The 12629-nt window shown below is 46.7% G+C and overlaps 1 protein-coding gene across 4 annotated transcripts in view; it reads left to right on the top strand.

The window, feature by feature from the left end:
• CHST11 (carbohydrate sulfotransferase 11) overlaps positions 1-12629 on the top strand; it is a 269418-nt gene that overhangs the window by 200958 nt on the left and 55831 nt on the right. For 2 of the 4 annotated variants that reach the window (XM_070370238.1, XM_070370237.1), the window contains exon 3: positions 7480-7509. The exons of the other annotated variants lie outside the window; for them this stretch is intronic. In XM_070370238.1, coding sequence (XP_070226339.1) covers positions 7480-7509 — 30 coding nt within the window. The remainder of the gene's footprint in view (positions 1-7479; positions 7510-12629) is intronic. 4 annotated transcript variants of the gene reach the window in all.

Below are 12629 nucleotides of genomic sequence, written 5' to 3'. Positions count from 1 at the left end.
ACCAGTAAATTGTGTGACTTGAGCACGTCACAGGACCTCTGTGAACCTCATCTTTGCCCATCTGTAAATGGACATAGTATAGCCCGTTTACTTGGTTTGCCATGAGGACCAACTAGTGACCATTCTTGGCGGTTAATGAGTACTTCCTGTGTGCCAGCTTCTGTGCTGAGAGCTTGGCTCTTGAAGATGCTATGAGGTGAAGGTACTGATCATAGAAAGGTTTCATGTCTGTTCCAAAAACTTAGGCAGTTTGGTTCCAGAATCAAACATCCTTAATCATTAGTTGACATTGCCCCATTTAGAGAGAGAAAACTTGCAAACAGAAACATAGTCCTCAAAAACATGTGTGTGTGTGGCAGAGGGGAGGTCATGCAGTTCTACTTCATGAGCAAGCATTTCTTTAACACCCACTCTGCAAAGCCCTGGACACATAAAGACACGGAGGCACTGTTCCTGGCAACAAGGAGGGAGCTCCATGCAGATACTTCTATCTTGTCTTAACTAGTGATAAGAATGCTTCCTTGCACTCAGTTCTACCCTCCCTGTGCTTTAACTTACTGTTAAATCATTTTGAAAATTCTGCGTCCCAGAGTGTTTGGCCAGAAGTGCGGGAGGCATCCTTGTGTAGAAGCAGCCCTCATGTGCCCTGTCACACTTCTTTCTTGGGCATGTCCGGTCCTTGCCACCTACAGGCGTGACGTGGATGTGAGATGGCTGTGCAGTCATGTTCTAGAGTGCCGGGAACAGTGGGACAGCCTGGGAGGAGTAACGCTGGTGGAGGTGAACATGGATAGAGGACCTTGTGTAAATGAACGCTGTGACCCCCACCCCCATTTGGCGGCACTGCTGGGCTGAGAAGCGGATGCACAGGAAAGGAGTTTATTTTGCCCTCACCAGAGCAGTCATCCTGAGTGTACCGAATATGGTGTTAGACCCCAGGGGGACCTCTAGGTATGTTAAGTCACCATCTGCACCCCCTTTGCTGTGTGAAGCCCTCAGTTGGTAGGGGGCTTGGTGAACAGTTTCTAAGCCTTCTGCTTTGTTCCCACCCACTCCATTTCTTTTTCTTTCTCCTCCCACCTCCTTCCCCTCCCCTCCTTACCCCTCCCTTCCTCCCCACCTCCCCCCCTCCTCCTCCCCACTTCCTCCCTTCCTTTCTCAATTTCGGAAATTTTTGGAGATAAAGGGAAGTCTGCATGTGCATACTAGGTTGCTAAGTCATGTCTGACTCTTTGTGACCCCCTGGACTGTCTGTCATCTGCCAGGCTCCTCTGTCCATGGGATTCTCCAGGCAAGAATATTGGAGTGTGTTACCATTTCATTCTCCAGGGGATCTTCCCAACCCAGGGATCAAACCAGTGTCTCTTGCCTCTCCTGCATTGGCAGGCAGATTCTTCACCACTAAGCCACCTGGGGAGCCCAAAGGGAAACATGGCAAATGATACATTGATAATAAACACTCTTTCATTCACCATCCCACATTAACGAATATAACATCTTGGCATCTTTGCTTCAGTTCTTTTATAGGTCTGCCATATAATCGAAATAAATTGTCACCAACATAGAAATCCCTTTTGAATCTCTTCTTTGTCCCTCTCCTCTCAACCTTGTATTATGAATTTACTACAAATCTCAGTCTATGTTTTTACACTTTAACTTCCACTGTGTGTAGTCATATATATTATATAGTTCAGGTGTGTGTGTCCACAATTCATATTAGATGCCATCATCCTGAATATGTTTTTCTTCAATTTGCCTGTTCCACTCCACCTTGTGTTTTGAGGGTCAGCCCCATGGATCTCTTGGTTTAATTGCTATATTGTCTTCCTTCATATGACCATACAACATTTTATTTATCCATCTCTCTATAGATGGAAACATAGGTTGCTTCCAACTTTGCGTCATTAGAAACAGCGCTGATTTGAACATTCTGGTGCATATCCACCTCCAGGTACAAGAGTTTCTCTACAATCTGTGTGTCAAGGCACCCACCAGCAGTGGGAGAGGGCTTCTATTTCCCTGTATCCTCCCAGCCACTTGATTTGGCAGATGTTTTGTACTTCTTATGACCTCTCTATTGAAAAAATTGTAAACTAAGGGGAAAATGAGGAGCTGGTACAGAAATGTCATCAGCCCACAAAAAGGAATACCTTGTAAATCCCAAGATTCGGCATCCTCCTTCCACAGGCTCTTAAGAGATCCTGGCTTCATGAGCCTCTTCCCTTTTTCCTGGAACTTTTCAGCCTTTAGCACAACATTGTTTACTGGCCTTAGCCAAGTGAAGGGTGACTCCCTACAGCAATTTCACCAAGTCTTGACTTTCTTCCTCTGGGTCATTTGAAAACCATCTGTGCTTCATCTCCCATCTGCTGTCAGCACTTGGGCCAAGTCTCATTACCTGCCTCTCACCAGCTGACCCTCAACCTTACTGGCTTCGTGGCTTCAGTTTCCCCTCCCCCACTTTAAGACTTCCATTCATTTCATATAACCATTTATCAACCAATTTATCCATCCATCATTGACCAAAGCTGTGCTACGTGCATTTGTGTAACTACAGCTGTGGCCCCTGTGACCTGCTGGACTGAATCCACATGCCCCTTAAGCAAGCTCTCTGCCTTCTCCACCCCAGCCATCCAAACTCCTTGCCCACAGTTCTCCAAACATTCAAAACACGGTCCTCACTCTCTCTGCCAAAGTTCCCGGTCTCCCTATTAAACACTTAGTAGAGGCTGGAGGGTCAGCTCGGTTCCTATCAGAGGGGCTTCTCCCATGCTCCAAGGCAGACCTGAGTTTTTCCTTCCTGTGTTCCCACAGGGCTTTGCACATTGTTACCCATCTTGCAGCAACTGTGCAAACTCTTCAAGAGCATGACCCACCCTCATTCACCTCTGTAACCTCAGGGCGGAGGGGTGTGTCTGGCACCCCTTTAATTAATTAATTTAATTAAGGTGCTTAATTAAAGCTTTTAATGAATATCTCCCAATGCCTTCATCGCTGACTTTACCAGTTCAGCATAGGTATCACTGCCACCCAACTGTCCATTGTTAAGGAAGTTTTCTGTTGAGCAAATTAGTGCTGGAGGCATGTCAGGAGGTTTGTTTGTTTAATCTTAAGATAATTGATTAGTTCTTAAAGAGTTTAACCGTAAAGTGTGCCAATGACTCTATTTTTAATGAGGAAATCTTATCTAAAGCAAGCACTCTCTACTTGAAAACTCTTTTTCAAAGTAATTCAACTGAATGTTATCAGATGTTGTCTTTAATGCAGATTGTGACCCCATGGACTGTAGCCTACCAGACTCCTCTGTCCATGGGATTTTCCAGGCAACAGTACTGGAGTGGATTGCCATTTCCTTCTCCAGGGGAATCTTCCCAAACCAGGGATTGAATTTGGGTCTCCCGCATTGTAGACAGACACTTTACTGTCTGAGCCACCAGGGAAAATCTAAAACTTTTCTTAGTCCATAGGAATTTGAGAAAGGGCCTTACTGGCTCTCTGGTTGATATTTATTAGGCTGTATTTTAGGAGCTCAGTGGTTCCATAATGATGAGCTACATCAGAATCCCTGGAATACTGGTTAAACTAGAGTCCCAGGCCTCACTCCAGATCTACTGAACTGAATCTCTGAGTAGGACCTGGAAATCAGTATTTTTAACAAATTCTGCACATGATTCCAATACACAGTGAGATGGAAAACTGTGGTTCCAGATCTATGCTCTCCAATGTGGTAGCCACTGGTCACATGTGGCCATTGAGCCCTTGAAATGTAGTCAGTTCAACGTGAGATGTGCTATTAGTGTTAAATACACACTGAATTTCAAAGACTTCGGTCAGTTCAGTTCAGTTGCTCAGTCGTGTCCGATTCTTTGTGACCCCATGAATTGCAGCACGCCAGGCCTCCCTGTCCATCACCAACTCCCGGCGTTCACTCAAACTCATGTCCATCGAGTCGGTGATGCCATCCAGCCATCTCATCCTCTGTCATCCCCTTCTCCTCCTGCCCCCAATCCCTCCCAGCATCAGAGTCTTTTCCAATGAGTCAGCTCTTCACATGAGGTGGCCAAAGTACTGGAGTTTCAACTTTAGCATCATTCCTTCCAAAGAACACCCAGGACTGATCTCCTTTAGAATGGACTGGTTGGATCTCCTTGCAGTCCATGGGACTCTCAAGAGTCTTCTCCAACACCACAGTTCAAAAGCATCAATTCTTCCACACTCAGGTTTCTTCACAGTCCAACTCTCACATCCATACATGACCATTGGGAAAACCATAGCCTTGACTAGACGGACCTTTGTTGGCAAAGTAATGTCTCTGCTTTTGAATATGTTGTCTAGGTTGGTCATAACTTTCCTTCCAAGGAGTAAGCGTCTTTTAATTTCATGGCTGCAGTCACCATCTGCAGTGATTTTGGAGCACCCCAAAATAAAGTCTGACACTGTTTCCACTGTTTCCCCATCTATTTCCCATGAAGTGATGGTACCCTCACAAAAGAGACTACATCATTAATATTTGTTAAATATTGATGACATATTAAAACAGTATTATTTGGATCTTTTGAGATAAGTTATTGATATCACCCATTTCTTTTTACTCTTTTCATGTGGCTGCTAGAACACTCTAAAGTACCAGTGTGGCCTGCATTGCATCTTTATGGGATGGCTCTGGTCTGGATTGTCACTAGGAATATGGCCCTTGCTGCTGCTGCTGCTAAGTCACTTCAGTTGTGTCCGACTCTGTGCGACCCCATAGACGGCAGCCCACCAGGCTCTCCCATCCCTGAGATTCTCCAGGCAAGAACAGTGGAATGGGTTGCCATTTCCTTCTCCAGTACATGAAAGTGAAAAGTGAAAGTGAAGTCGCTCAGTCGTGTCCGACTCTGTGCGACCCCATGGTCCTTACCTCCTGGTAAATTTCATTTTTTTTTTAATTAAATTTTTTTTTAACTTTACATAATTGTATTAGTTTTACCAAATATCAAAATGAATCCGTAAATTTCAGACAGTAAATTTCATCACGTGTCTGTTAGACGAATGAATGAATGAATGAAGTTGATCGGTAACGCATGGCTTCCTCTTACCTAGGACCTCAGACAAGCTGTTTCACTTCCCTGGGCCTCCATTTCTCATCTGTAAAATAAGCAGAGTAACCAGAGCCCCCATTTTCTGCCTTCAGATAGATCTCTTCAGTGATTTGGAGAAGGAATTTTAGTCTTCTGCTTCCAGGAACTGCAAGTATTGCTCACTGGGGGCAGGGGATAATGGTGTCCCCAGCTTACCGAGTGGTAAGGTCAGAGCCTCACTGGAACCCTCGATGATTTCATATTCCGTTGCAGCCCTTCCCAGATCGCCTCTGGGTTTCGCTTAGAACCGAGAATAGTCTTGCTGCAGTGCCCATCTTTCTTACAGCTGTCCCCACATAACTTCTGGAATTTATTATTCATTTTTATCCCCTCACTCATAATTTATGACTCAACTCTAGAAATATCAGGTTACACATCAGTGTTTTTTTCTGCCTCCTACATTTTCTTTGAAAATTATGTATTTGTGAGGCTCTCTGGTGGTCAAATGAACCATTTCCAAAATCAGATCATCTGGGTTCAAGTTCCACCCCCCCACATCTTACTATTAGAGTTATATGACTTTGGGCAAGTTACCTCAGTGCCTCATTTTCCTCATCTGTAAAGTGGGGAAAAAATGCTAATAATTAATTCATGTAAGATAGAGAGGGTTACATGAACGTAATGTATGCAAAGCAATTAGCGTGGTTTCTGGGACCTGGTAATATATTATTGTATATAATTATATCATAATTCATATATATGTGCTGTGCTAAGTTGCTTCAGTCGTGTCCGACTCTTTGCCACTCTGTGGAACTGTAGCCCGCCAGGCTTCTCAGTCCATGGGACTTTTTAGGCAAGAATACTGGAGTGGTTTGCCATGCCCTCCCCCGGGGGATCTTCCTAACCTAATGATCGAATCCACATCTCTTAGGTCTCCTGCATTGGCAGGTGAGTTCTTTACCACTAGTGCCACCTGAGAAGCCCAATTCATATGTATATTATATATATATATATTATATATGATTATGCTGTGCTTAGTCGCTCAGTCGTGTCTGCCTCTTTGTGACCCCAGGCTCCTCTGTCCGTGGCAATTCTCTAGGCAAGAATACTAGAGTGGGTTCCCATGCCCTCCTCTAGGGGATCTTCCCAACCCAGAGATCAAACCCAGGTCTCCCGCATTGTGAGTGGATTTTTTACCATCTGAGCCACCAGGGAAGCCCATGTATGATTATGGTATTGATTATATTTTCAAAACATATATTCCCTACCCACTCTACACCAGATATTATTGGGATATTGCCCAGTATTTGAGAGAAAGTTTTACCCCCATTACAGTAGCTTTTGGGGAAAATAGCATAGCAAAAAGATCAAGGGTGTGAGTACCCATAAGATTCACAAAGAAAAAGTCAGAGGAGCTGGCCAGGCAAAAAATGTAACAACAACAAAAATAATAATAATAATGCTAAATGCCTGCCATAGTCTAGTCTGATTATACTTTGGCTACATACATGCTCTCGTTTCATCTTTATAATTGTTCCATTTGACACATGAGAAAGCTGAGTTTCAAAGGCTGAGCCCAAGGTTGACTTACTACCAAGTGGCAGAGCTGAATCTAAACTCAAGGCTCCGCCCACAAGCCCACTGTTCTTTCTCCCACCTCTAGGTCTCTCCATTCAAGTGATGGGGTCATTTCTTCTGATGCGTCTGAAAATTTTCTTTTCCTATAATAAGACACTTTCCTTCCCAACATTATTGAAGACCAGGTAAAAACAAATCACTGAGGTTAAAACCAGTAGGCCCCCCTTTCTGTGAAGTGTACCCCTCAGGCACATTGTGGGTAGGCTGTTCTTTTAGTATCAGGGGTCTGGTGGTGGTTAAAGCTGGGCTGCCAGGGTAGGTGGAGCACCTTGTCATGCATGAGGCTAGGAGAGGCTAAAGGTGCAGCATCAGAAACAGTCCCCATTTTGAGAGACTGGTGAGGTCCCTCCAGGTTCGACTTTAGGAAAAAGTCAGAGATGGAGCCGGAAATCAGACAGGAAGCTGGAACCTAGTCTGCTCAAAGTCCTGTTAGCGTGTTTGGTTCTGCTCGGACTGGGCAGGGAAGATGGATTATGGTGTCCTCGTCAGGGCTGGGGCATGGCAGGGACACAGAGTGGCCCTGGCCACAGACCATCCTGTGTTTCCCTCCCCAAGTCCTGGGCTCCACTGTTTCTCTGAGCCAACCTCTCTTGGGGTTGGGGTCAGGGTGGGCTCAGCAGGCAGTTGCTCCTGATATCCAGGCTGGACTAGAGCGGGCAGGACTCACAGATCCACGTGCTGTTCCAAGCACGTGGTCATCACACTCACCTTGGATTCTGAAAGTCCATCTTTTATTCATTCAACAAGCAGCCTGAGAAATTCTTCTCTCTTCCGTTTTCAGAGATCCTTGGAGAGAGTTTCTCCACCTTGGGTAAGTCACAATAGCGTCTCCTTCTCCTTGCTGTTTACAGGTTACCTATGGCCCACTTCAAAGACAATCTAATGCCAACATATTCCAGGCGCTTGGTAAACAATAAATGCTAACAATTAGGCAGTGCTTACTGCATGACAGATAGCATTTTAGGTCATGCTCTACTATTTAATTGAATCCTCTCAGCAATTCTTAAGAGTTCACAGAAGCCCTAATATAGAGATAATGGAAATGACACAGAGAGGTTGAGTCCTTTGCCCAGAGTACCATAGCCAGTGAGGTCAGAAACCCTGGTGGCCCCAAACCTGAGCTCTGAACGTGGCCACAAAGATGCAGACCTCTGGGATGGATGTTGGAGGACTGAGCCCAGGTGATGCCTCAGGGTCCGTCAGGAAGCTTCAGAAGGGCTGAGGCAGCCTTTCTTCCCAGGATGAATGACCTCCAGCCTGCTGCAGTGGATCCTCTCTCTCCCCTGCTCCCTCAGCTCCTGCCCAGATCCCTCCCTGCCCCCAGCAGTGTCTGAAAGCACGGTGGAGACATTAACTGGTCCCCTGTTATTCGTCTTAGCTGGTGTTGGCTCAGGCAATGCAGTTTAGACATGTTTCCAGGAGCAGACAGCGGGTCAGCAAGAGTCGATAATGGATTCCAGCAGATTGGACTCCGTTCAGGTTGGATGCAAGCCTGGCGTCCAGGTCCTCCTCATGCACTAGCACTGCTGGGTGCTGCCCCCAGGGAGGGGCCTGGGCCCCGGGGCGCCTGGGGGCTCAGCAGGCAGGTGGTCAGGGCTGATCCCGGGTCTCTGATCTCCAGGTTCTCCCAGGTCTTCCCTTGTCATCATGCCCTCCCATGCCTGCTGGCTTTCACAGAGCCGAGACTTTTTGTTTCTGGCTACATTTGCTGCAGCTGTGTCAGCTCATAGTAGGCACACAATCGGGTTTTTGTTGAATGAAGCACCGGCAGTTCCTGTTCAGAGTATTATTTGGCTGACACAGGGGCCCCCTGGACTTCAGTCTTCTCTTCCATCTGCTTCTTGGATGTCTTCATTGGACACTGCATGTTTAACATGCCAGAAACTGCAGAAAGCTGTTCAGCGCACATCTCCCACCTCAGGTCGTGGCAGCCCCCTCCTTCCAGCTGCTCCAGGCAGAATCCTCAGAGCCCACCTGGACACTTCCATTTTCATGCCACATGTTCAACCCGTATGCAGTTCCCCTCAGCTCTGTCTTCAGTATAGTCCAGGAATGCATTGGCTTCTTCCCCACCCCACCCGACCGCTGTCTCTTTCCTCCAGTCTCGCCTGGACTCTCGTAGCTTCCATCCTTTTCCACCAGAGATCATTCAACTGCTTCAGCCAGAGCTGTTCTAGAGTATAAGTGGGATCCTGCCATCCTTGCACTCACGTCTCCACCTCCCTGTGAAGGCCTGGGTCCTCCCCAAAGCCTGGGGTACCTGGCGTTCCCTACCCCACTGCAGGCTCACTATGGTTCTTTGAACATGCCAGGCACACATCTGATCGGCCTTGCTTCCGCAGATATACTCCTGGTCAGCTTCCTCACTTTCTTCAGGCCTCTGCTGAGGAATCACTTGTGATGCTGTGAGGATTAATGAGCTAACATGGGGAAAGCATTCAGGACAGTGCCTGGCTCATTAGCTGTTAGTTACTGCTCCATTCTTATAATGGATCCTTAGGGCCTCATTCATAGCAGACACTCAGGTTGGTCACTGGGCTACACGTCCAGGGCCTGGCCCAATTGGCCTGTCACCAAATGGGAACTCAAACGTTTGTTGAACTGAAAATATAGAGATGACCAGAGTAAAGCAGTGTACACCCTGCCTGGCACAGACTATGAGAACTTAACAGTTTGGGGAAAAGTTGGAAACCCATCGTTTCTGTGTCTTCTGGAGGCAAAATTTTGTGCCTGTCCGCACTGCCCCAACAGCCTGGGGAGCTACCTTGGCTTGGGTCTTCCCCAGGGCCTCACCCTTACTTCCTGGCTCCAGCTCAAAGACATCAGGGAAGTCTTTGATGTCTCAAAGACTCCCATCAAAGCTAAGGAGTGCTGGCAGGGACTGAACCCCTGAGCAGGCTTGTGGGGTGGCCGAGGCTGTGGGGAGAGGGAGCAGGTGACGGAATGGAGACAGCTCTCCCTGCAGAGGTGACCCCTTGTGCTGGGCCTGACCCCCCTCATCTCGCACACTTCCGGTTCTGGGAATTGTTGCTGGTCAGGTAGGGTTCGAGAGCTGGGACCTTTTGCCTCAGCTGTCGGCCCTTCTGGCCTTTCTTTTCTTGGCCCCTCCCCTAGAAGCTTTTGCCCTAAAGAGTCCAAAGATCAAGACTGTGGCTCGAGTCCCTTGGTCTCTTTCCAGGGCAGAAAAGCCTCGTGAATCTGCTCTCTGTTCAGAGTAGCTTCTAATTTGAAGCAGCTGTTGTCCCCAAGCAAAACCACTCTGTAGGTGTCCCAGAACCCCAGCCCTCAGAGGTCTGCCCTGGTTAATTTGACCTCGGCTGTTTGTCCCTGAGGTACAAAGGGAAATGGGAGGTTGTTGTGTCCCCTCCCTGGGCCCCCTTGACCCCTCGGACCGCCCCTAGGGGCAGCTTTGCACACCTAGCTTTCACTGCAGGGCACCCAGTAGGGGGTACTCAGTGCATGGTTTCTGCCTGTTTGTGTTCCATGGGCCCCAGTGTGTTGGAAAACAAAATGCATGGAAACTGCTTATGAATAAAACTACACTGTGAAACTGCCCTCCTGCTCAGAGGGGGTGATCTGGTTGTTTGTCATAGAAGCATCTTTGGTGCTGTTAGCAACACCCCCTTTTTAGGCAAAATGAAGAGCAGCGCTCTGTGCCCACGGAGCTTGCTCTTGGATGGATCTTGGTTTGGGGCATCTGCTTTATGCAACAATTAATTTTTAAAAAAATTCTATTGAAGTGTAGTTGATTTGCAGTGTTGTATTAATTTCTGCTGTACAGCAAGGTATTGAGTTATATGTATATATATTATTTTTCATTACGGTTTATCACAAGATATTGACTAGCGTTCTCTGTGCCATGCAGTAGGACCTCGGTGTCTGTCCATCCTATAGATGAGAGTTTGCCTCTGTTAATCCCAAACTCCCAGTCCTTCCCTCCTCCAGCTACTTCCCCCTTGGCAACCACACATCTGTTCTCTACATCTGTAAGTCTGTCTTTGTTTCACAGATATCTTCATTTTTACAGTATTTCAGATTCCATGTGTAAGTGATATCATATGGTGTTTTCTGTTTCTGACTTACTACACTTAGTGTGCAGCATTCCTGTTTTGTGGGTAGAAGCGTCAGGCCTTGTGGGTTTGGAGTCAGGGAGACCCAGATTTCAGCCCCCAATCCATCGCTTATTCACTGTGTTTGTTTCGCTTCTCTGAGCCTTTATCTTACCATCTCTAAAGTGGGAATCATAGTACGCACCTGGCAGGATTTCTGTGAGCACTGGAGACCATGTTGGTACAGAGCCCAGCACCTACTAGGTGCTCAGGAAATAGCAACGTTATTCACTGACTCATGCAACAGCCATGTGTTGAGCACCAGCTGGGAATGACAGTGACAAAAACCCCTGTCCTTGTGGAGTTACTGTTCTAGATGGGGAGTTGGATAACCAGATAAAGAGGTCTAATAGGTAAGTCAGGAAAGTCAGGAGGAAGGGCTGCGGTTTAACTAGTGTGGGCAGGGGAGACTTGCTGAATAGATGATATGTAAGCAAGAACCTAAGGCAGAGAGGGAGCTGGCCACGCAGATGCCCTGGAGAAGCAGTGCTGGCCTTGAGAGGGGGGAGCTTGCCCACCATCTCTGGCACTTTTGACCTGAGCTTTCCTACATGTGGTCTCTGAGCCCCATTGCCTGGTCTCTGCCCCTTCATTTCTGAGACTTATTGACCAGTCAAATTACCCTCCACGAGATTGACTATGTCTTCCAGGAGTTTGTCCTAATAACAGAGTTAATCAGACCAAATGTTATTTTCAAATGTTCCAGGGAAAGAATGAATATGTGCCCATGTAGGGCTGCCAAATTTTGATGTGAAGTATTTGGGCAACATGTATCTGAAAGGAGAGAAGGGAGCGAGGCCAGAGAAAGATGGATAGAATCATGGCCAGTATCTGAGTCAAGGTTCATTTCTAAACTTTGATAGCAGAGACTGCAGAGAAAATACTGGCCAGCCCTTCTCCCCTGCCTCTTGGCATGGCCAGCTCCTTCTCATCATTTGGGTCACCTCCTCCAGGAAGTCCTCCCTGACCAAGCACTGAATTACCTTCAGAGATTTTGTCACCACATAAAATTGTCTTCAGTGTTTTGGGGTTTGTGGTTTTTCTCCTTTAGAATGAAAGTGCCAGGAGCACAGGAAACTTGTTTCCCAAGAACCTAGACTAGTAGTTGGCACATAGTAACTGCTTTATGTGTACTTGGTAAATGGATGGATGAAGTCACTTTATACAGAGCTGGGGGAAGAGTTGCTATAGACCAGTGTTTTTCACGGAGAAGGCAATGGCACCCCACTCCAGTACTCTTGCCTGGAAAATCCCACGGGCGGAGGAGCCTGGTAGGCTGCAGTCCATGGGGTCACTAAGAGTCGGACATGACTGAGCGACTTCACTTTCTCTTTTCACTTTCATGATTGGAGAAGGAAATGGCAACCCACTCCAGTGTTCTTGCCTGGAGAATCCCAGGGACAGGGAAGCCTGGTGGGCTGCCATCTATGGGGTCACACAGTTGGACACGACTGAAGTGACTTAGCATAGCATAGCATAGTGTTTTTCAAACTGCAAGTTATATCCCATTAGTGAATTGTGACATCAGTTTAGTTGGCATTTGAAAAAATGAAATAGAAAAGAATTTAACATCAGAGTGTATCACACATGGTAAGGATAAGTATTGTTTTAAGAAAAATATGTACATGTACATACATATATGCTGTACGTATATATGCAACGACATACTTTATTTTCCACTGTGGAGTAGTCAGAGAAGTTTGAAACAGCAGTGAATTCTTAGTTTTCTCAGACTTGATCTTCAAAAGGCACATTCTTCCCTCAGAGACTGTAAACCTAGTCACATAAAGTTTACATTCTGGGGCCCCAAAGTAGAACTTTA

Source organism: Bos mutus, chromosome 5, assembly GCF_027580195.1.
Source record: "Bos mutus isolate GX-2022 chromosome 5, NWIPB_WYAK_1.1, whole genome shotgun sequence".
Lineage (NCBI taxonomy): Eukaryota > Metazoa > Chordata > Mammalia > Artiodactyla > Bovidae > Bos > Bos mutus.
This window is presented reverse-complemented; position numbering and strand designations above follow the sequence as displayed.